Below are 22,932 nucleotides of genomic sequence, written 5' to 3'. Positions count from 1 at the left end.
AGTGAAAACTGTAAATATTCTATTTGGATTAAAAATGGGGGGAAACCCACATTACAACTACAAGAGCTGTTAAGACAGTGGTTTCAGCTACATGTAACAAGAAACCATGGTTTAGTGCAACATGAAAAAGTTCCAGGAAGTTCAAGCACAGGTTCAGGCACTTCCTCCTCCTGTGCAGTCAGGAGGACGACTTCTGGGAAGGACCACAGCTCAGACATAGAGCATCTGCTTAGCATGAAGAGGATCCCAGCTTCAGTCTCTATCATCCCCCAATAGGGATGGAAGAGACCCCTTGTCTGAAACTCTGGAGAGCTACTGCTAGCGTTGACAGCACTGAGCTAGATTGGGCAACTGTCTGACTTGGTACGGGCAGCTTCCTATGTTATTCTGCAGAGTAATTTCAATTTCAAAGAAATGTCATCTTGTAGTGTTGTATGAGCAAGGATTCTTGGCTTACACCAAACTCTGGTGAATGTCACAAGAAACCACCAAGAAGCTTCAAACCACGGTTTTTGAAGCTGGCTTGTTTAACCAACCAGGAATTGTTTTAAGCCAGGATCCTTGGTTCGTATGCTACAACAAGCCAATATTCTTTGAAAATGAATGCAGGTGGTATGACAGCCTTCCCTAAACACTGCATCCTTAAAATATGTAGTCAAGTTTTACCTCTGAAGCCTGGGATACTTTCTTCAAGAGACTGTCAAAATCCTTCCGTAGCTGGGATCGAAAAGCATCCAACTCCTTCTGTAGGGAGACAAGAGAAGTAGTATATAGCTTTAAAAACAACCACAAGTTTGATAACTGATTAATAGTTTGGTTTTGAATTTGTTAAACAAACCAATGAACCAAAATATGACATATTGCAAAACTGCAATTAAAGCTCCAGCAAGTAATTTTTGTGCCATTACTTACAGATAAATTGCGTAACAATCTTTTTTTTCAAGCATTTGCCCTCTATGTTGTTGTTCTGGTAGAAACCTCCCCTTAAGATCCCACTTGTTGCTGCTGTTTGCTGCAAACAGCAGCTTCAGGAGATCATTTTTAGGTGTAAAAATGGTGCAGGGGAAAGGCTTGACCCTTCTCCTCCCATCCCATGATCCTGATCAAGACTGAGCAAACTGCAACTGCTATTTTTAAGCAAGGGTAGGGAGCAACATGCAGAAGGAAGACATGTTTAATGTCAATGTCAGGGTTGCCCCTGAGTGAGTGCCCTAGAGCCATTTCTCAGAAACCTCTGAAAAACAAGGATTGCAGACAAGCTAAATGGTTTCCTGAAGCAAGAGCGTTGCAGGGTTTCATCAGGAAGCTACAGGACATGCACCGATTGGAAACAAAGTAGTATGTCCACTCCAAATCTTTTGCTGGCCCAAGCAACATAGAAAGTGAGATTGTGTATAACCACCCCGATACCATGAGCACAAATCGTCATGAATGCAAAAAAGGGATCCAGGCTCTGTTCATACCCAAATTTGAGGAGTGTTCAAAACTGGAAATTAAGTAGTTATGTGCACAAGTCAACATGCTTGCAGCCCTAAAGTCAATTCTCCCCCTTGATGCCAAAATGTCCCCTTCATTCTCTGTTCCTGCCCTACCTGGAGGTGAAGGTCTGACTCTGCACGGAACTCCTCTCTCAAGATGGTTTCTCGTCGTCTCACCAGCCCATCCAGAAGCGACAGGGTATCGTCATGAGACAGAGCTGCCCCTTCCACAGTCTTTTCCCCTCTTTGCAGTTCCAGCACTGAAACTGCACCTTCCAGGCTCTCAAGATGTTTCTCCAGTGCCTGAAGCCGAGACAAAACCTGCTGCTGTCCCTTTTAAATCCAGGGCATGGGGGGGGGGAGAGAGAGAGAGAGAGAGAGATGCAGCTACATAAGGCTACTATCACCATAATTTAATAGAAAGAATCTAAAATGAATCATGTAAAATGCTCTCTGCACCCCTGACACACTGCAGCTCCCAGAATTATTTCCTTTAAATGTATGCTGGGAATGTATCCTAGGCTTCAGATACAACAAGGCTCTTTCTTTGTTCTTGGAATCATACAGTTGGAAGGGACCATGAGCATCATCTCTTCCAGCCCCCTGCAATGTGGGAATCTTTTGCCCAATGTTTGGCTTGAACCCACAACCATGAGATTAAGAGTCTCATGCTCTACTGACTGAGCTACCCCTTGGATTCTTAACCCACCATAAAAAAGATAAAGTACCCCTGACAGTTAAGTGCAGTTAACGACTCTGGGGTTACGGTGCTCATCTCACTTTACTGGCCGAGGGAACAAACGTTTATCCGCAGACAGTTTTTCTGGGTCATGTGGCCAGCATGAGTAAGCCGCTTCTGGAAACCAGAGCAGCACACGGAAACACCGTTTACCTTCCCGCTGGAGCAGTACCTATTTATCTACTTGCACTTTTTTGGTGTGCTTTCGAACTGCTAGGTTGGCAGGAGCTGGGCCCGAGCAACAGGAGCTCACCCCGTCGCGGGGATTTGAACTGCTGATCTTCTGATTGGCAAGACTTGGGTTAGTGGTTTAGACCACAGCACCACCCAACATAGTTCCCATTAGAATTTTATGACCATCTTAACCCCAGGTTACAGCTCAGCAGCAGCCAACAGCAAAGTATATAGCTCTGCATGACTCCACCTATGTATACAAGAATATAATTATATCCCTGTAAAGCAAAGAGGGAACTCCCTAGCTCAACTCAGCCTTGTAGTGAGCAGAAATGTTGCAGGGTATCTCCTACTCATGAACCTCTGAGATCCACATAGTACTCACCTCTGAGAATGCAACAAAATCTCTTGCTTCATCTCCCTTTTTGGTAACAGGAGAAGACAGCTTCACAGATCCCCAAGAAAACACAGATGGGTGGAGTCCGAAGGGGTAAAAATACCAGGCACCTAAATGTGATTAGTAAGGAGAGTTCAGTTACAGTTGGGTTTATCTGATGGGTCTTTACCCGGCTATTCTGTCAAAGCAGATGTCCAGTCTGACTTACAAAAATCTAGTTAAATATAAACTTCAGAGTATACACCAATATTCAAATGAGGGCTTAGGTGGGTAGGCTGATTTATACAACTCAACCTCATAACACCAGAACATACAGTCCCTCAATGAAACGGATTGGCACCACAGTCAGCTCAGGACGGACAGAAGGAAGAACTTCACACAAAATAATTTGGCGAATTCACCATAAGATGTGGGAATGGACACCAGTTTTAGAAGCAGTCGTGGTTCTTCTAGTTCAACGCTGCCTCCCATGGCAAACAGAGTCTGCCAGCCCCAGCCAGCATGGCCAATGCTCAGGGATGGGGGGAGTTATAGTTCAGCAGCATCTAGACAGCCCCAACTCTGGCCTTCCCCCACCCCTCCTGGCAATGCTGATGGCTGAACCTGAGACCTTCTGCATGCAAAACACATGGACCCCTACTGAGCTACAGCCTCTCCCCAGAAGGGGAATTTTAAAAAAATTAAGAGATCAGACAGAATCTTGGAGGATATTACTAACAAAAGCTACCAGGAGAAGTAGCAAAATTGGAACCCAGTGTTCAGATGCAGACAGATAAAACACAGGGACTAATAATTGCCATCTGCGAGCTTCCAGAGGCATCTGGTTGGCTACTGCAGGAGGAGGAACGGTGGGTGGTCTGATCCTGCAAAGCAGACCTTATTACGATACAGTTCTCTTCCTGAAAGGAAGCTGGTGAATAACTAATCATTAAGCAGCACTTATTGATGTGCAGGAGGACCCTGACAGCAATATGGAACTCACCATAGCCAATGGCAGTCAGGAGCAGCAACAGGAGCAGCAGCAAGAGGAGCTTCTTCAGGATTGGATAGCTCCTGGGCACCAAGGAGCAAGAGAGAAAGGGAGAGGATAAGATGCAGTGGAATTCCACAAAGGCAAAACCTGACAAAGAAGCGGAGCAGCCACTGTCTGTGGTCAATTTGCCCTTCCTTCCTCATAATGTCCACCACAAGGGTGGGAAAATCTTTTTGCAGCCTGAGAGCCACATTTCATTCTGGGCAACCTTCTGGGGGCCTCACATGCCAGTGGTGGACAGGGCAAAAGGCAAAAGCAGGGAAAACAATGGATGCAAAGTTTATCTTTGTACAGTGTGCTAAATTTCTACATATGCACTGCCACAACCCTCTCTAACCTCCATCCAGGGAAGCAAGAGGCATTATCCAGGTATCAGGGGTGCAAAGTAGGGAGAGTGAGGGGTGGGGCCTGGGAGAGCTCTGAGGGCCACACAGTGAAGCATAGAGGGCCACATTCAGACCCCAGGCCTGTGGTCCCCCAGCCTTGGTCTACCACAATGCAACATGTAGCAAGTAATTATTGCACTGCCCCTCTCTGAGACTGAGATTACTAACCTCTGGACTACCACAACACAATGTGTCAGCCATTAGGCTGTGGGCTTTCCCATCCGTCAGTGCAACAGGAGACGGGGAAATACGCAACATGACATCTTCGCACAACACTTATAGTGTTGCCATTAGTGAGAAGATTAATCAAAGAGAGCTAGATGGGCAGTAGCAGTTGCAAGTCTCTTGCAACCTGTAGCTCCAATCTCAGCCCCAAATACTGGGTTGCATATGGTGACCCCCTTAGTTCAGCTGCCTCCAACCTGTTGTCGTCCTCCTCCCAATGGTGTTGGGACTCCAAACTCCCATCAGCCCCAGCCAGCATGCCCGACAGTCGGGGATGATAGGAATTGTAGTCCAGCATCAGCCATGGGAGAGGCCATTCCAGCAAATAAGGGGCAGTCTGTATGATGTCAGAAAGACTGCACATATTTATTTTGTTTATTTTTCAAATGGCTAGCCCCCCTAACTTTCAAAAGAAGTTCAAGGCACCTAACAAATTCTTCATTCCAACCACACAACATGCAAACTATTTATTATTAATAATTAATTAATTAATTAAATGTATATACACAGACTGACTATAACGTGTCATTCTAAGTTGAATAACAAAATCAAAATAGTAATGCCACTGCAACCACATCAAAGCTAAAACATCAGATACAAACCAGAAAAAGAAAGAAAAATAGTTCAGCATGGCCAATTTTCAGGGAGTCAGAGTCTATCCTGGAGAGCAAGAGGCTCCCACTCCCTCCTCTAGGACAAGCTTTGGAAACCCTGTCAGCATTTGCACTATTCAGCTCCCACCCAATTGCTGCCTCTCAGCCAGTTCAGAAATTGCTGCCAGCCACATTCCTGAGCGTTCCAAATTCTCTGCCACACTGACCGTGTTAAGACGAAGACATCCAGCAGGGAGGCTGCAGTGGTCAGGCGGTACCACGCGGTCCCCATCCACCAGTATAGCAATCCAAAGACCCGACCTGCAAAGTCACCAGAGCAGCATGAAAAACAGCAACAGGCCATGTCAACAGCTCAGCTTGTTTCAAGATCTAAGACTTCATTTCCTGCTCTGGCAAAGTGGTATAATACCAGCTTCCCTTCACACACTTCCCATCTCCCCAATGTAGCTCATCGGAAAAAGGTCTTGGCACACAACTTCCTTTATTCGCTTGCCATGTAGGCAGATCTGGCAGCAGAAATGGCAACAGTCAGAGAAACCAGAACATCTAAATCTTCTGCAATGCTCCCACTGCTGTCCTAAAAAACTGCCCTTCTGTTACAGGAAATTCAGGAGGAGACTCCATCGTGAAAGGGTTGAATTATATCAAGAGATTTGATTCCAGCTCTCTAGGCACGAAGAAGACATTTGTGATGTGACAGGAAGCCAGTTTGCTTAGCAGTGCTAAGACAATAATGTTATCACTAACTACTGTTGTCACAAATAGTCACGTAATTGTATTGGCACAAAAAGATCTTCAAGAGATGTATGGAAGCCCAAAGGGAGGGTGTCTGCTGCATCTCTGCTGGCAGTGTTCCACAGAACTGTAGTTGAGGCCAGCCAGGCCTCTGTGATATGATGGACAACTAGCAGTGTTTATCTCAGTGGGGATAGAAGGGCTCAGGCTGTCTTTTCATTTCCATTTGCTAACTTGCATAATGAAAATCACTCCTGTAAATAAAACACTTAATGGCTTTTCCATTTACCTGGTGACGTAAGCACAAGCCACAGAAAAGAGCCTACTTTGGAGATTGCATTCCTCAGCACGGAACCAGAAGTGTTCTGGTCCAAGTAGGTGTGACCTGAAGGAAACAGAGTATAGGTTTGTCAGCAAACAGGACATCACTTCTTCCTCCCTCCCTCACACACACACTTTGAATGGAAGGAAAAGACATTATTTCTTTATGATTCTATTTCCTTGGTTCTCAAAGTAGAAGAAACCTGTCCAAGGAAACAGGGGACTGATAAAGCATTTACCAACCTGCCTGAGTTTTAAGAAGTGCAAGGGAAGCTTTGGTGGTCGTCCCTACACCTAGTGAGGAAGGGGGCACATGGGTGGGCCTTCCCTGTGCTGGCCTCACACCTTTGAAACAACCTCCCTTCTCAGGCCCATCCAATCACAACACTGTTGTCATTTTCTCAGCAGGTGAAAACTCACCTTTTGCCCTGATATGGGGTGAGGTGTCTTGGGCATCCAGTAGCATAGTGGCAAATTCAGAAGAACAGGGTTCCTTCATTATAGTCATACCCATGCCCCCTCACAGCCTCACCCCTTCGAATATTGTACAACCTTCTAAGATTATACAATAGTAATAAAAATTAGGGATGCTTTGCAACTATCAGCGCAGACCTCCATGTGCTGCCCTTCAGCTAGAACTACTGCTCTGGTGTGCTCCAGTATCTTCCTTTGGAGTGACTTAAGTTGTGGTTCCTGTGAAGTTCCATTGTGCATAACAGAATTTGCACACCATTCTCTTCAAAATGAAGCAAAAATGTGCTTTCAGTGTTCCTTCACTTTGGAGCATACAGCAGCTAAAAAGCTTCCCTTTCATGCCAATTGGTCAGCTCTAGGATGCTGGAGACACAGATCCGCTGCAGAAATAGCAACTGGTCTTGCCCCACCCACACAGAACTCTGGAACACAAGACCAGTATGGGCATCTAAATTCTTGTCGCTGCAGCTCACTTAATTGTAACTGGAATATTGCATTATGTGTCACGTCGTTCTTATTTTATTGTTTCTTTTTTTACAAAGGTGAGCAGCCTTCCTGCAGCATGAGGGAACAGCGGGTGGGTGGGAGACTGATGCCAGAGCCAAAGGTTTGCCGGTGTGAGAGGAGCTGCAAAGCTAGGATGACACTACAGGCAAAGGGCCCATTGTGAAGGGGTTCTCTCTATTGTCAACACAAGAGACCTCAAAAAAGTCTATGCTGTGGGACAGGGCTTGGTGCAAGAAGATTTTTTTACAGGAGTTTTCTCTCCTGGGAGGTTTCTCATTACAGAGCATCATTGCTACTGCCTTGGGACAAAGGGCACTTCTGTACCTGCATAGTCATCCTCAGAGGAGTAGCCAGATGATGAGGCGTAGGTGTCGTAGGTTTTCCTTTCAACCAGCCCATTGATTTTTTTACTGGACTCCGAGCCTCCAGTACCTCTCCTTCTCCTCGCTGACAACTCCTCGCCTGGCCAGGAAAGAGGAACTTCTTTAGGAACACAGGAAGCTGCCTTATCATACTGGATCAGACCATCAATCTCAGTTTTGTCCACACCAGAGGTGGAGAACCAATGGTTCTTGGGCCCAATCTGGCTTGCTAGACCTCCTGATTTGACCTGTGAGACAGATTTGGGCAAGCTACGCCCACCTGATGTCAAATTAGCCATTACCTCCCTTAACTATAACCTGTAGCCAAGGTTTGTCCTACAACTACGGGCTGAGATTAAAGAGAAGAAACCTTAACCACAAACCTTAACCAAAATGTGGCTTGGCTGCCATCCTGCACCAACTTAAAATACCTGGGGAAGAGCAAAGTGGATGCAAGCTCTTCTCCAGATGTTTTGGACTCCAACTCTCAGCAGCCTCAGCTAGCGCAGCCAGCAGGCAGGAATGCTGGGGTGCCCAGGTTGAGGAAGGCTGGTGTATTTAAATTATTTTCCTACTTTGAAGGCCTTTGTTCTTCAAGCTAACAACATCACACACACCAATACCATGAAATGCACAGCACTACCATTTAGTATACCTAGAATCATGGAACTGTAGAGTTCGAAGGGACCACAAAGCTCACACAGTTCAACTCCTTGGAACGCAGGAATCTTTTGCCCAACGTGGAGCTTGAACCCACAACCCTGATTCTTATTAATATAAATAGAGCAGTCATAATACTATATAATTCTAACAGAAAAACATACATATGATCTGCAGAGCAAGCAGATATAAATATTTCAGAATAAGTAAGAAAGTAAGAAGTAGTTGGGGAGAGTGCTAAGCAACCATACAGAACCTCTCTACAGCTTATACTGGGTGGGAGACTGGTATCCCCCCCCCCAATGTTGTTTGACTCCAACTCCCTTTAGCCTGCATGGCCAACGCCCAGGAATGATGGGAGTTGGAGTCCACCAACATCTGGACGGCAACAGATTCCCCAACCTTGGCTTAAGCAGAAAAGAAATACTCACTCCAGTAAGAATTGCGGTCTAGTGGATCATCCAAGAGGGCGCTGCTTCTGCCAGAAAGTCCCCTGCCATCTCCCAGGTAAGATTCACTGACCACAGACTCGCTATAATAGGAGGTGGTATGGGCAGCAGGGTTGCTTCCCAGGCTAGGAGCCGGAGATGGCCGCTTCACACTGCTCGATTTCCTTCTCAGGCTCCGGCTGCAGGAGTAAAAAAAGGAACACACTGTCATGCCAATGTGTGTCAGTGTGATAGTGGTTAGAATGGTGGACTAAGAAATGGAAGAACCAGGTTCATGTGGGAGTGGTGCATCTAAAATGCTACGGAAATAGTTAATGTAGCATAGAATTCTATGATGTCACCACAGTAGGCAGTTTTTTCAGTTACGTCTGTTATCAACTGTAGAGCGTTAGTGAGTTTGTTGTATGCTGCTATGTGCCTCAGAAGAAGTCTGTAAAGTCTCATAAGTCTGTCAGTCCCAGATATATAAATAAATGCATGTGAATATGTTTTAGTATACCAGGTGAAATAATGTGTTATGTTTAAACCCTAAACAGAGTGTTTTGTGCAGTCTTTTCTAAGACAGAAAAAGAGAACTAGGTATATCTTTTAAAGGGTCAAACGACCTGGGGCAGCTTTCACGCATATAAATCCCCACTATGTCATGAAACAAACTGGTTGATTGAGACCTTCTCAAGCAAGCCTACCACCAGGGATGGGTGAATCTGACCATTTCTCATTCTTCCAGTCTTAAGTTCAGTTCTCCACACTTTCATGTCAGTTTGGAATTTTTATTTTAAATTCATCAGCATTGTAGTGCTAATTTCTCCTAATGTATACGTTTCTGTATCCAGTTCTGTTCAATATGCACATTTTTGCAAAGCAATTTTCTCTAACATATGCATTTTTGTATGCTATTTTCACAGTCTCAATCAAATGTACAAGTGCCTGGATTGAGACCTTGCTCCAATGCTGGCATAAGAAAACGAATAGAACAAAGCCACCCACAGAGAAACTTGTTCTAGGATCCTGTATAATGTGTACTATACATGTTTTGAACCATATAACTGATGGACTGCAGATGAACTGGGGCAACCCAGAAGTTTAAAAGTGTGTTACGAGGCCTGAAGCTTTAAACAGGGCCAGACAGCCTTTTTTGTGCAAGGGACACATTTCCTCAGGGACAATCTATTGGGGGGGGGGCCTGCCTACTACTGGTCATCAAAACTACTGGAGGTTAGCTCTCTCAATCCCATGCAAGTCTACTCAGAAGCAAACCCCACTGGGTTTGACAGGGTTACTCTCAAGTAAGTATACAAGGGAGCTATAAACACATTCTCAGATCCTTCCAGTTGTTCTGAAATTACACAGAAAGAGGGGAGACACACTTGAAGAAGCCAGGCCAAAAAAAATAAAAATAAAAAGGAAACAAAGAGGAAAGGAATAACCCCTGACAATACAAAAGAATGAGGCAATTTCAGGAGCCACAAAATTGATATTGAGGCCACAGGTTGCCCACACGCACTTTAAAATTTCAATAATAACCTCACCAAACCAGTGGCTCATATTTGCTGTGGTATGATAGATACTTCCTGTCTCACCACTCTGTCTGTAGATTAGGTGTGATGGCTCAGGAAATAAGCACTGGGGGATCAACAACGTGTTTCCATTACAGGAAGAAACCAGAACATGGTTTTTTCAAGCAGAATTAGGAGAAATGCCCAGGGTAATACAGAGATATACAGCTTTGCTGCTGAGTGCATTTTTAAATAGCACAAGCAGCTATTTCTGCCTGGCCTATTTAAAAAATGATTTTTAAAAGTTGGGGGGAGCAGAGGCAGATGACAACATTTCTTAGCCACCTACGGATCTTCTGCAAAGCGAGAGAAGATGTGCTCAGCACACAAATAGACTGCTCTGCTTGCTCTTTCTCCCACCTCTTACTTCCTGCCTGCTTCCTCTGCAGCAGCTGCGGTTTTCCTGGATGGCTTTGCGTCTAGCAGCTGCTCGTGGTAGAACAGGAAGGAAGGAGGAACGGAAGAGCCCTGCTGGACTAAGGCCAAAGCCCCACCTAGTCCAGCATCTTTTTCCCACAATGGCCAACTAGATGCCTCTGGAACGCTCACAAGCAGTGCATGAATGCATTACCCACCCCCCGCCTCAGGAGTCAGGCAATAGCTACTCCTAGATGGAAAATGGGGTTGACAACTGACTGGGCCAGGGGTGAGAGAAAAATCCTGACAAGCCATTTGCCTGAAAAACAAGGAGCACAGCTTCCCCTCACCCTCAGCCTTTTTTGTAAACTGAACTTCTTTGGTCATGGGGAACCTGTGGCCCTGACCTGTTTTTGGACTCTCTTTGGAGAGAGAGAGAGAGAGAGAGAGAGAGAGAGAGAGAGAGAGAGAGAGAGCGCAAGCGCAGGATAGTGGTTTGAGTGTCACTGCACTTGTCAGTCAGCTCTTCCACCTTTCCTCCTCCTCCTAAGTACAGAGAACCAGTAAAAATGTTACAGCCAGCAAATAGAGGCCACTTCACATGGTGACAGGTGTGGTGCAGTGGTGAAAGTGTCGGACTAGGCTCTGGTTCAAATCCTCCCTCAGCCGTGAACCTTCTCTGGGTGACCTTGGAAACCATCTCTCAGCCTAACCTACCTCACAGGGTTGTTGTAAGGATAACATGGAGAGGAGGAGAGCAATGTATACCACCTTGACCTTTGTGAAGGAAAGGTGGATAAATAAATGCAAGCACAGTGGGCACTTGTAGTGGCCAGCCCATGTGACATCAGTAATGGCTGACAAGCGACTGAACTCCCTAGCTGTAACAAGCAATAACTTTTTTCCATTTTAAAGAGGATAGGTTTCTCTTTTTTCATGGTGCATTTTGTGGCTGTTTTCTGTGGCTCTTGCTTTTAACTAAGCCACCTTGAGTCTTATCAAGGAAAAAAGGCAGGGTATGTTTGTATGCATGTATAAATAAATAAATAAATAAATATTTTCCCCATGCTGTGCCATTGTAGTGCTAAGCTACTGCTACTTTCTAAAAGTGAAATGTATAAAGCAGGTTTTGAAAATGGGCCCTGTCAAGTTTTATTTTCTTTCAAAGCAACGTAAGTTTCCCACAGCATAACCACCTATTTGTGCCAACTGACTGCTGCACCGTACATTCTTTAAAAGGCTAGGATGAACTCTAGTGCTACACTTAATTTTTAATAACACATTGAAGGGCCTTAAGACTTCTGTAATAAAGACAATTTGTAACTTTGGAAATCTCACATCCAGCAAAGCTGAAGAACTAGAAAAATTACTTCTCCTGTACTGCAACCCTTCCTTTCTCCTCTAATCAAGTAATGCGCTGTGCATCAGACAAGGTGTGGCTATATTGCTGCTTGGGAAAAAACTGTGGAAACAGGGAGGGTTATCACAAGTCAGATGTGGGAGAATGTGGCAAGAATTATACTGGAATTCTGCGTAGGAAGAGAATCAAGTTGAGAGTCTTCTAAGAACCACTTTGAAGGATGCAGAGTTAGAGCTCTGGGCAATATAGCTGTGATTAATATTGCAGTTAAACCTGTTTGGGCCCCGCTTGATGTTAACAATAAATTTCCTAAAAATACAGCAGTGCTCAGATTTCAAATTCAACCATGCTTCAGCTCTATAAATCTGAAATCCAGTTTGAGATCCGAATACAACTTTCAGTGCTGAAAATTCTCAACCAAATGTCTAAAAGCAAAATGTGATTTTTCAAAATGCAATATCTATCTATCTATCTATCTATCTATCTATCTATCTAATTTGTGAATTTGGATTGCACCATGCAAACTGCTATTAGTTTCTCCCACAACACAAAATGCCTCTTCCTATCCCCAGCTCATGCCAGTTACATATCACATGCAACCCTTGGATGTGAAAGGCAGCAATAACAAGCTAATGTTTTATAATGAGCTGCAGAGAAACTTGGCAGTGCATCAACATTTAGGAGGGAGGGAAAGGTGTGGGTTCCCTTTTGCTTTGTTCTGACTTACCTATCAGAGCCATCTTTATATAGGATGTGCTGACTACCCAGCAATGAACTCCCTCCACTATTACTGATGTTGTCATCTTCATTTTGGTAATAACGAACAGTTCCAAGGCGCTGGCTTCGTCGGGACATGGTCAAAGGAAAACCACCAGACCTTTGTCAAGATACCTGGGGAAGCAATAGAGAGAAGAGAGCATAAGGTCCACAAACTCAGCAGCTGGGACAGCAACAGTGACATTCCGCACTGTGCAATTAAAGCACACAGCTTCCCCCAAATAAACTTGGGAAATGCAGTTAAGACTTATAGAGCTACAATTCCCAGCACTCTTGAAAATCTACAGATCCCAGAATCAGGCTCATGCAGAGCTAGTCTGGGGTCCAGGACAGGAGTCTTGTCCTTGGCATGACAGCATAAGTTTTAGAGGTGTAGCAAGAATATAACAGCCACCCTGATGGATCACAGGGTTGGAAAGACCTTGGGGTCATCTAGATCAGGGGTGGGAAAGCTTTTTCAGGCCAAGGGCCACTTTTCCTTCTGGGCAAGCTTCCAAGGGCCATATGCCAGTGGTGGGTGGGGCCAAAGGAAAAAGCAGGCTGAATAACTAAATGAAAAATTTACATTTGGACAGTAGGCTAGTTTCTACACACTCATAGAACCCTCTCTAGCTTCCACCCAGTTGAGCAAGTGGCAATATCAGAGTTCATGGCCACATTCCAGACAAAAACATTTGGGATTCAATCACATACTAACAAGTTTAGGCTGGTATGTGTGGGAGGTTTCCCACAACAAACCCATTTCCTCCCCCAAATCAGACCTTTTGTGATAAGGAAAGCAATGGAAAAATGCACTGGGCTAACACTTGCTTTGACAAAATGTTATCTGACCTCCATGCAAGCGGATCAGAATGAATGCTCCACAAACAACTCATCTGAAAACACCCAGTAAGAGGGTAACTGATGCAGATCTACTCATTCTACTTGAAACAGGAGGATTAGGGGCATTGCTACTTGTCCAGCAGGCGGCATTGCGACCTGAGATTTGGAAGTTCCTGCTACCTTACAGGCCCCTTCACTAGAGCCTCCGTCTGGCTGGCCTGAGCACGTGAGCTCAACTTTCTAACCAGCAGACATATGAATCACATGCTCCTTTTCAGAGCACCAGGAGCCAAAACTTGGCAGAGAGCTGCAGAGCTCTTGGCCAAGAAGAGAACACATGTCCCAGGCCAGCCAAGGAGAGAGCCATCTCAGACTTAAGTCAGGCTCATTTAGGTGACCCTCTGGCAGTGGCTGTATTTATACACCACCAGGCAGCCGCCCTGCAGATTTGCCTGCCAAGATGCAAAACAGTCCGAACAGCAGAAACCTAGCCTGACTCTGCTCAAATATCCACCCCTTATACGGTTATAAAGTCTGCCTCTCTGGCTCTCTACAATCACAGCAACAAGCAAGCAGTCACCAGGCTGTTCATAGGCAACCACTTATGAAACTTCAATAACAAAACCAGTCAAATCTTGATCATGTTATGCCAGCCTGCGTTTGTAATCCTGCACCACAGCTATTCTGGGAGATGCGGCCAATTCTCTTCAGGGCTACATTGGCAAAACGGCGCCCTGACAGTTCACATGCTTGCCTGCAGAAGATCCCTTTCCCTGGATCCTTGTAAAAAAATTAAAAATAAATCCCTTCCCTCCACAGAAGCAGGATGCTCAAGCTGTTCCTGTACTTGCCTAGAACTATACTGAAAACAGGGCTTATTATGCTCCACACACCCCTTTCCATCATTTTACAGCAGCCCACAAGAGACTCCTCCCCACTCCACGTGGGCGCAAAGTAAAGAGGCATTTACATCAAATCCCAAAGAGCAAAAGAAAAGTACAAAGGCATCTGTTCAGTGCTATTAGGAAACAGCATTTATCCCTGGGGGGATACAATAGAAAGCATGTATGCTAACTCCAGGGATCAGTTTTGGCCTCCTTTCAGAACAGGAAGGGGAAAAGCAGCAGATTATAAGGGACCTCTGTCAAGTTACTTCCTATGCATGTGCCAAACTGCCTTGCTCCTTCCTTTCTTACCAAGTTTCACCCCCACCCTCCCCAATAAGGAGAATGACTGAGAAATCTGGGGAAAAGGGAGTCCTTTCAGGGCCCAGTTCAGGTTTTTGCAAGGGCAAGAAGAACGAACAAGTCCTGAAACTTGCTCCCAATGTAAAGGCTGACTGTCTAACCTTGGAACACATGCAGAAGCCACTGAACAAAGTATAACGGCAAAGGCTGTCAGTACAGTACAGCAGTTAGCGTGTCAGACAAGGACCTGGGAGACCAGGGTTCAAATCCCCACTAGGCCATGAAGCTCACTGGGTGACCTTAGGCCCATCACTGCCTCTCAGCCTAATCTACTTCTCAGCCTAGTTTGACACTGTAACCACTACAACACACTGGCTGTCTTGACAGGAACTGAAGTCCAAAAATGTCCATTGTCATCCGCTTCCCCATCCTGGTTGGACAAGGACTAGTGGTAGCGGCGGGGATTGTGTTCAAATCCTGTCATGAAGTTACCTGGGTGGCCTTGGGCCAGTCACTTCACTCTTCCAGTCCAGCCTACCACAACAGAACTCAGGGTGCCATTTTACCCTCACAAGTTCTGTATGGGGAAGGGGTGAAGTAGCAAATATAATAAATAAAAACACTCTTCAAAAAAGTTCTGCTTTCCCCCTTACTAATAATGAGCCACCACTGAAGTCAGGCTTTCAAGTGGGTATGAACCTCCCCCCCAATCCGTTTAAAATTCATCACTAGCAACAACTCTCTCGCTTGCCGACTGAGTGCCCTCAAACGCCCTCCCATCAGATGTCAACAAAATAAACAACTATCAACTTTTAGAAGACATCTAAAGGCAGCTCTGTTTAGGGAAATTTTTAATGTTTGATGTTTTATCGCTTTATTGTTATTAATATTAATAGTCTGTGGGGAGCCACCCAGAGTGGCTGGGGAAACTCAGACAGATGGGGCGGGTATAAATAATAAAATTATTATTACTCCTCCCTTCAGCCCCTGCCAGCACGGCCAATAGTCAGGGGCGATAGGAGTTGTAGTCCTGAACTTTATGGAGGGCGGGCACCAGGTTGGCAAGGGCTGTCGTTGCAAGTTACCGGTCGCAGGGCTAACGGTTTCTGAAGGGACCACTCAAAGCCAATTACAAACAGTAAAAGAAAGAGCGAGCGGGACCCGGGAGCAGATCTGAGGGGGGAAATAAAAGCGGGACAGTCGAATGAAGCGTCCTGAATTACCCGCAGCCGGCGGCCACGCGGGGAGGGCGGAGGGAGGGCGTCCTCAGGAAGTCCCACCCTGCTCCCTCTTTCCCTACCCGCTTCGCGTTGCTCCCTGCAACACCCTCCTCCGGCCGCGGCAGCCCCTGACTTCCAAGAGAAAGTCCCGGCGAACTCGAGGAGCGTTACACCCAAGCAAAACATTCCCGGGATGGGCCCGCTCCCCTCTTTCCCCCTCCTCAACGCGTCTCCCTGCCAAGGAAAAGTCCCTCCGATCTGCCGCAGCTGCCAGTGCCTCTCGAGGACAACAACAAAAGCAGCATGCGCGAGCGAGGCGGGTCGTCGCTGCTCCTTGCAAGGACGGGGCGGGGGGGGGATAAGCCGAGAGATAAACGGCGGAACAATTCGGATCGTCTTTTCATATTGTTGTTTAAACGGGGGACATTAAAAGAGGCGGCAGAGAAGGAGAAGAAGTCGCGCTTTGTTCCGGGCCAGGGAAAGAAATCAAGGAAGGGCGGCTGAGCGCGAGGGGGGCTCGCCTGGGGTGACTTCTGGGGAATGGGGTGGGGAGGCAGCAACACAAGGGGAGCTTGACTTTGGGGCAGAGGAAAAAACAAGACGAAACAAAAGGGCGCCACCTTTTTTCTTCTCCGCTCTCCTCTTGTCCTCTGCCTCTCCGAGCCGGGATTCCTCCTGAAGCGCACAAACTTATCCCGCAAAGCGCCCGAGATGCCGACAACAATAAGGATGGGAAATAAAAACCCTCAAGAGCCCTTTTGCCTCGCGGGGATGAGGTCAGCTTCGTGGATCCTTTTTGCAATTAATTAAGTTAATCCTCAGGAGCTGCCGCTGCCGCCGCCGCCGGTCCCGCCTGCTCCGAGCGCTAAAGAGAAGCCGCACGGCGACAATATGGCCCGGGTTTTGTGTGCGTGCGTCTGTCAAATCCCAGCAGCGGTAGCTTATTGGCAAGAGCCGCACCTGACCCGCGCCGTCAATCTCTACCGACGGCCTCCGCCCATTGGAGGGTTTGAACAAAAAGCACGCGTCGGGCCCGCCTCCTCGCCAGCTCCCTTTCCTGGCTTCAGCTGCCCGGTTGCGTAAGAGGAGGTCGGCCCCGGCGGCGGGTTAAGCTGCGACAGGCGGTGGCTCCGCCCCTCTCCTCCGCCCCGCCCCTTGGAGGCTGAGACGTTTTCGGAAGGCCGCCGCGGGGAAAGCGCTTCTAGCGGGCAGAAATTACAATAAAACACTGTAATAGTAATACAGTATTTTAAAAAATTCCTCGAAGCGATTGTGGGGAGCGCCGCAAAAAAAGTCCAGCAGGAAAAGTGAAAGCGTATTTATTTTTTATTGCAATGCTGTTCGGTAGTAGACTTCTCTGGACGGGGATTAAAACAATAAAATGAAACAGCTGAGATAATCTTCCTCGTTTACCATGATGAATAGTTCTGACGAAACTCGAAACCGGACGCTTTTTTATTTTTTAGAAAAGCATGTTGGCCCTAATGAAAGTATTGCTCTAATGTGGAGCCCATGCAGCATCCTGTCAATAAAGCATGTTGAAAGTGGAGGGGGGTGTAAGATATAAATACTGGTCCCCCAGGACTTAAATCCTAGGACCCCTTCTGAAATAAAGTCTGGGCAAAGTTGATGAAGCAGCAGTATTTTATTGAAAATACACACTTGCAAGGTGGATGACCTGAAAAAGCAGGCACACACCAAAACATGAATATATATAAACCCTTTTTCCCGAGCGCAAGTCCCTCCTTTGCTGCCCACTAACAAAGGGGCGTGCGAAGTTTACACCTATCGCGTCCGCCTATTCTATTGCAATGTCAAATCCAACCCCCATTCCCTTTCCCGTTCCCCAAAACCCCTTATATACTGTTTTTAGCAATACAGTAAAGCCATGTTCCTTTATTTCACTGAAGCATGTCAATATCTTGTTTTCTTGGTGCTCTTCTTAACCACAATTTCTGCAAAAGCATATAACACCTGTTCTTTATGCTAGCATCTTTAACCACAATTTGTTCCACAAGCTATATTAGAAAGCCCCCAGATAAAAATCCCCTCACCATTATAACCATATGGCCTTATGACTTTTATAAAAAAAGCAATTACGTAATAAGAGCAACATTTGTTTTAAAAAGGCAGTAAAAAAGCAACATAAATTATTTCTCTCAGGGAAGAAGAGATTTTTGTTCACCTTTGGTGCCTCAAGCTTCCGGACAGATTAAAAGAAAGGACGACTTCGTGCAGTGGATAGTTAAACTATGGAACTCGCTTCCACATGAGGCAGTGATGGCCACCAACCTAGATAGCTAATTATACAAATTAATGGAGGAGCAGACTAACAGTGGCTACTAGCCACAATGGAGGCAGTAAGTTTCTGATAGCAGTTGCTGGACCCCACCAGTGGTCTTGCGCTCAAGTCCTGCTTGTGGGTTTTCTCCAGGCCCCTGTGGTTGGCCACTGTGAGAATTAAAGCCTTAAATGCCACCAGTGCATGGAACACTGTTTTCACTTAAGTACAACTAAATGAATGGAATTGTTTTATTTAATTTATGAAGTTTGCAAGTCCATCACCGATTCCTGTTATCCTGAAGCACACGTTTGTGTGACCAAAAGAGCAGGGGAAGAAAATAAAAAGTATAATCAATAACCAGCTTGCAACCAATAATGTATAATTTGCTCAGAGACTAGGCATGGATTCCATCTTATAGAAATACCCAGGTACCAAATGTTGATGACGTCTAGGAAGAACAGAGGGAGAAACCAGGAATGTTATCTGGGTTCTGCAGGTTGTTGTGGTATCATCAGAGCTGGCCCACCCATTATGTGGAGGCCTCAGGTGGCAGAAGCGCATGAGGCAGCATCCCACTCACCCCACCACTTTGGGAGCACTGAATTTCAGTGAAAGGGGGATGTTCCAGTGGTGGGGTGCTGCCTCTTGCACTCCAGTGGTGGGTAGGAGTGGGATAGGCAGTAGGCAGTATATTCCTGTTTCGTCTCAGTTAGTGAAAGGGATGGGCACCCTGGGGTATCATAAATAAATATACAAATTACACCCCTTTTCTGATTCCTGTTTGCATGACTTCTTAGAAAAGCAACTGCTGCAGCATGTATATGCAGATTCCTTGTGTATCATTAGTAGGCTCCTCCAGAGGACCTCTTTAGTATGCAATTGGCCTGATTTGCTTGCACAAAGCTTACACAGAGTAGAGACTATGCCCAGTCCTTACTGAGTATTTGTTCCAATTTGTTTGCGGGGCAGTTATACAGCAATGAGAATTCATCTTGATTTGCTTGCGGGATGGCAAAGCACTTTAATCCACTTTAACTACACAAACTTACATTTCTGTTGTGTGCTCGAATCCCTCCTGGAAAACAGTGAGTCTGGAGGCACCCAGCATATAGTCTGATAGGACTATTTCATACATACATACATAATTTTATTTCTATTTCACCTTTCCATAGTTAAAACCGTGTGCTGCCAAAGGAGAGAGGTGGGCAGGAATGACATTATGTTCAGTAACTAGGATTTTCCCCAAACTATTAAAATGTTGCAGGTGCTGAACAAATATTTTTAAAATGATACAGGAGCTGCCTTTGGACTTACAACCAAAAACACATGGTACAAAAGGAAAGGGGGAGGGGAGAGAAAGAAAATGAAAACAAGGAAACTTGAGCACCAAAAAATCTTTCCAGTAGCACAATGACCAAGTAGAATGGCCGCTAAGAACAGTTTCATTAGGAGAGGCACAAAACAGTAGGTGATCCGAACCAATGGATGGGTTTTGCGGCCTCACCTCTTCCTCAGCTACAGCCAGATGGAAGTACGTATTTGTTATAACAACCTCAATTCTCTCTTCCGTTAGAGCAGGATGAGATGAAAGGGCCAAGACAGGAAATGTAAGTTGCTTAGTATGCCCTTCATGTGTGAAGTAACTCCTGTAAGGACCTGTTCTACATTCAGTGCTGAGGAACGAACAGGTTGCAGAGCAATCAGAAGGACCCATTTGTGTGCTGGGTACTTCCCAGTACTAGTAAAATCCTGGAACAAACATAATCAACTGGATTACTACACTAGTGCACTCATTACCAGCGCTCTCTCCTGTCTATTCCTTCTACTGGTGTACCTGGATAAGTGCAGCCTCAGTCACCTTTCCTTCCTGTTTAGAATCCAAAATTATAGCCATTAATCCCCAACGAGCAAGGCAGATTTATTTAGTTCTTCTAATCTGGCAGTGTGACAATCTATTCCATTGCTACAAGGAGGAGAGAGAACACCTAAGCACAGGCCTAAAGTTAACACAATCTAATAAAAAAGCCCAAACCCACAACAGTTTTAAGCAGTACTTTGTTCTCCCCACTCCAGCTACTCTCTTGGCATGAAATGATGCTAGAGATTAGAATCTAACTCCCTCTAGTGGAACTAAGAGAGAATTTATTGTGCTGAGCCTTGAATAATAGAATTAATTGTAGAGTTGGAAGGGAACCTGAGGATAATCCAATTCTCTGCAAAGCAGGAATATGCAGCTTTCCCATACAGGGATCAAACCTGCCACCTTGGCATTATCAGCACCACATTCTCACCAACTGAGCCATCCAGGCATACTAATATGATGTAGGCGGATAAATAGGATTTCCATTTAAACTGTATGTAATTTAATTTTAAAATGTATTATTTGGTGGAATGAAATGGTAAAAGATTGAGGGAAATCACCCTAGGCATGTGATGGGCATGTCCTCTCTGTTTTCTACAAATGGTATCAGAATGGTGTTGGAAATGTGTTCTCTCTGCCCTTTTTCCCTTTAATTCTCCCCATGCCAAAAGCTTAATGATCCTTAGTGCAAAGTCCTATAATCCCTGTCTAATTAAGACAAAGGAGTCCTTTGTTGCAGGAGTGGGGGAGGGAAGACAGGGGCAGAATAAACATAAAAATAAAAGATCTAAATGGAAATGTACATTTCCTGCATACACACAAAAAATAAGCTTCTATTTGGGCCATTGTGATTATACCGGTATATATTCGGGTGTGCATGTACAGGTACCGAATATCTGTGCACATGTCCAAAACAGAAGGCAGAGGAGGAATATTTGAGGGGAGGGACATAAAAGCAGCCTACCACATACATTGTGTCAAGATCTTCCCACTGGTGTGGAAGACAAGTAGTGGCATAGCAGGTAAAGGTAAGGTAAAGGACCTCTGGACATTTAAGTCCAGTCAAATGTGACTATGAGGTGCGGCACTCATTTTGCTTTTCAGGCCGAGGCAGCCGGCATCTGCCCACAGACAACTTTCTGGGTGGCATAGCAATCAATATCCATGACTAAAAAAATGGGAATGGGTAGAAGCTAACGTGCAAAACATGTGCAAAGAGAATTCCAATCCTTATGACCTGTTTACAGTAGAAGATCCCAATCCGGAAGTGCCCCAAAACCAAGAGGTCAATCTCACAATTTGTTGAAATGCACACATTTCCTGACATTTCCCCATAAGTCAGACTGTACATCTCTCTGCAAACATCCATCTATGGCATGGTCAGAGCTAGACATGATATTACAGGGAAAGCTAAGAGCACATTGTTGTGGAACTGCCCTGTGCCATAATGTTCCCACTCAGTCAGGACCATTCTGCAATTCATCCCGCAATTCAACAGAATGTGAAAATACATCTTTACACTGCATCAGAACAATTTCCCATCTAACCCAGGCCTAGGAGAGGTGGTGTAAAATTCTAATTGTCAAGTGGACTTGGGCCAGAGCTTTACAAGTGTGTGAGAGTGTAAAGTAAAGTAAGGGAGAAGAGCTGTGTGGCTGTTTGTCAATATATGAGAGTGAAGAGAAGACTGTTTGTGATGCTGAGCATAGGGGAGACTGTGTCTGTGAGAGAAAGAGACTGTGTGTGTGTGTGTGTGTGTGAGAGAGAGAGAGAGAGAGAGAGAGAGAGGGCCTACAAACATCATTTTTATTGCACATTCATAATGATTTGTGCTCATTATGCTATTGGGGCAGTCACACACAATCCCACTTTCCATACAGTTTGCACCTGTAAAAGTTATGGGGTTGTGAAACTGCTTCATTTCCAGTCAGTGCATATCCTGTAACTTCCTGCTGGAATCCTGTAATTTTTTATGCCACAAATGTTTCACCCAATTTTTGTCCCACTTTTGTTGTGTGGTAGCTACTATGGAGAGCAATGATGTGGTAGCACTGAGACAGCATTGCAGAACAAACTAAAGCAAAATAAATCCACCATTAAGGCACTATTATTGTGTCAAGAATATGTTTCAGAATACACTTACAATAAAACACCAGTCAGGAGGAGGGCCCTCCCGGGGGGGGGGGCGCACTCAGACAGGCAGTCCTTGAAGCTGAAAGGTTTACCTTCTCTGCTTTACTATAACAGAAAGTAAAAGAAAAGGTTCATTCAGGAAAAAGAAAACAAACAAACAAATGCAGCTCCATTCAATGCAGTTTCTAATCAGAAGTAAGTTCCACAGTACTTAGTGAGGCTTACTTTCAGGAAAGTTTGCACAGGATTGCAACCTCAGACATAACACACCCTGCACACACACACACACACACACACAGAGAGAGAGAGAGAGAGAGAGAGAGAGAGAGAGAGAGAGAGAGACTGTGATTTAAGGCACTGCCCACCAGCTTGAACTGTCAAGGCTAAATAAAAGTTCATGATGACCTACTAATCTTCAGGGACATTTAGGTCTCTCATAACAAAGCAAACCCTCTCTACTGCCACATAAGCAGGATTAATTCCAGAAAGTTGACCTCCAAACTACAGCTCTTCTCTATCATTCTTCATTTATAAGAGAGATTTCCCAATCTACTAAATAAGACGTGTGTGGTTCTGAGCCACTCAGGCTTTGGTCGCACTGCGAATTGGAAAAGACCCGAGTCACATATGGAAGATAAGGGGTAGCGATCAATTTATCTAGTAGAACATATCTGCAGAAGAATTATCACGGATATAGAACTTACACAAACACACAACTGATTGAAAACAGGGTAGACCAAATGGGTCTGCTGAAGCAGGCTTGGTGTCAGTCAAATACTCTCAAGTAGTTTCTAAAAGCCCTGATGTCTGCCTTGGCATTG

General features: G+C 45.3%; 1 protein-coding gene across 5 annotated transcripts in view; it reads right to left on the bottom strand.

Annotated features, from left to right (window-relative positions):
- The window catches only part of SUN2 (Sad1 and UNC84 domain containing 2), a 34,311-nt gene extending 17,374 nt beyond the window's left edge, over window positions 1-16,937 (bottom strand). The window contains exons 1-10 of one of the 5 annotated variants that reach the window (XR_014538967.1): window positions 16,454-16,937; window positions 12,555-12,718; window positions 8,537-8,733; window positions 7,408-7,545; window positions 6,071-6,166; window positions 5,253-5,346; window positions 3,771-3,841; window positions 2,777-2,898; window positions 1,593-1,811; window positions 667-744 (exon numbers count right to left, since the gene is read on the bottom strand). Coding sequence is in view for 3 of the 5 variants with exons in the window: in XM_083573520.1 (XP_083429646.1) it covers window positions 667-744; window positions 1,593-1,811; window positions 2,777-2,898; window positions 3,771-3,841; window positions 5,253-5,346; window positions 6,071-6,166; window positions 7,408-7,545; window positions 8,537-8,733; window positions 12,555-12,682 (1,143 nt within the window). In the remaining 2 variants the exon portion in view is untranslated. Of the gene's footprint in view, window positions 1-666; window positions 745-1,592; window positions 1,812-2,776; window positions 2,899-3,770; window positions 3,842-5,252; window positions 5,347-6,070; window positions 6,167-7,407; window positions 7,546-8,536; window positions 8,734-12,554; window positions 12,719-15,836; window positions 16,126-16,453 lie in introns of those variants that run through there. The other 4 variants (XR_014538968.1, XM_083573520.1, XM_083573522.1 and 1 more) reach the window with 4 other exon arrangements.
- Window positions 16,938-22,932: the final 5,995 nt, after the last annotated feature.

Source organism: Podarcis filfolensis (genome assembly GCF_964270895.1).
Source record: "Podarcis filfolensis genome assembly, chromosome: 10".
NCBI lineage: Eukaryota > Metazoa > Chordata > Lepidosauria > Squamata > Lacertidae > Podarcis > Podarcis filfolensis.
This window is presented reverse-complemented; position numbering and strand designations above follow the sequence as displayed.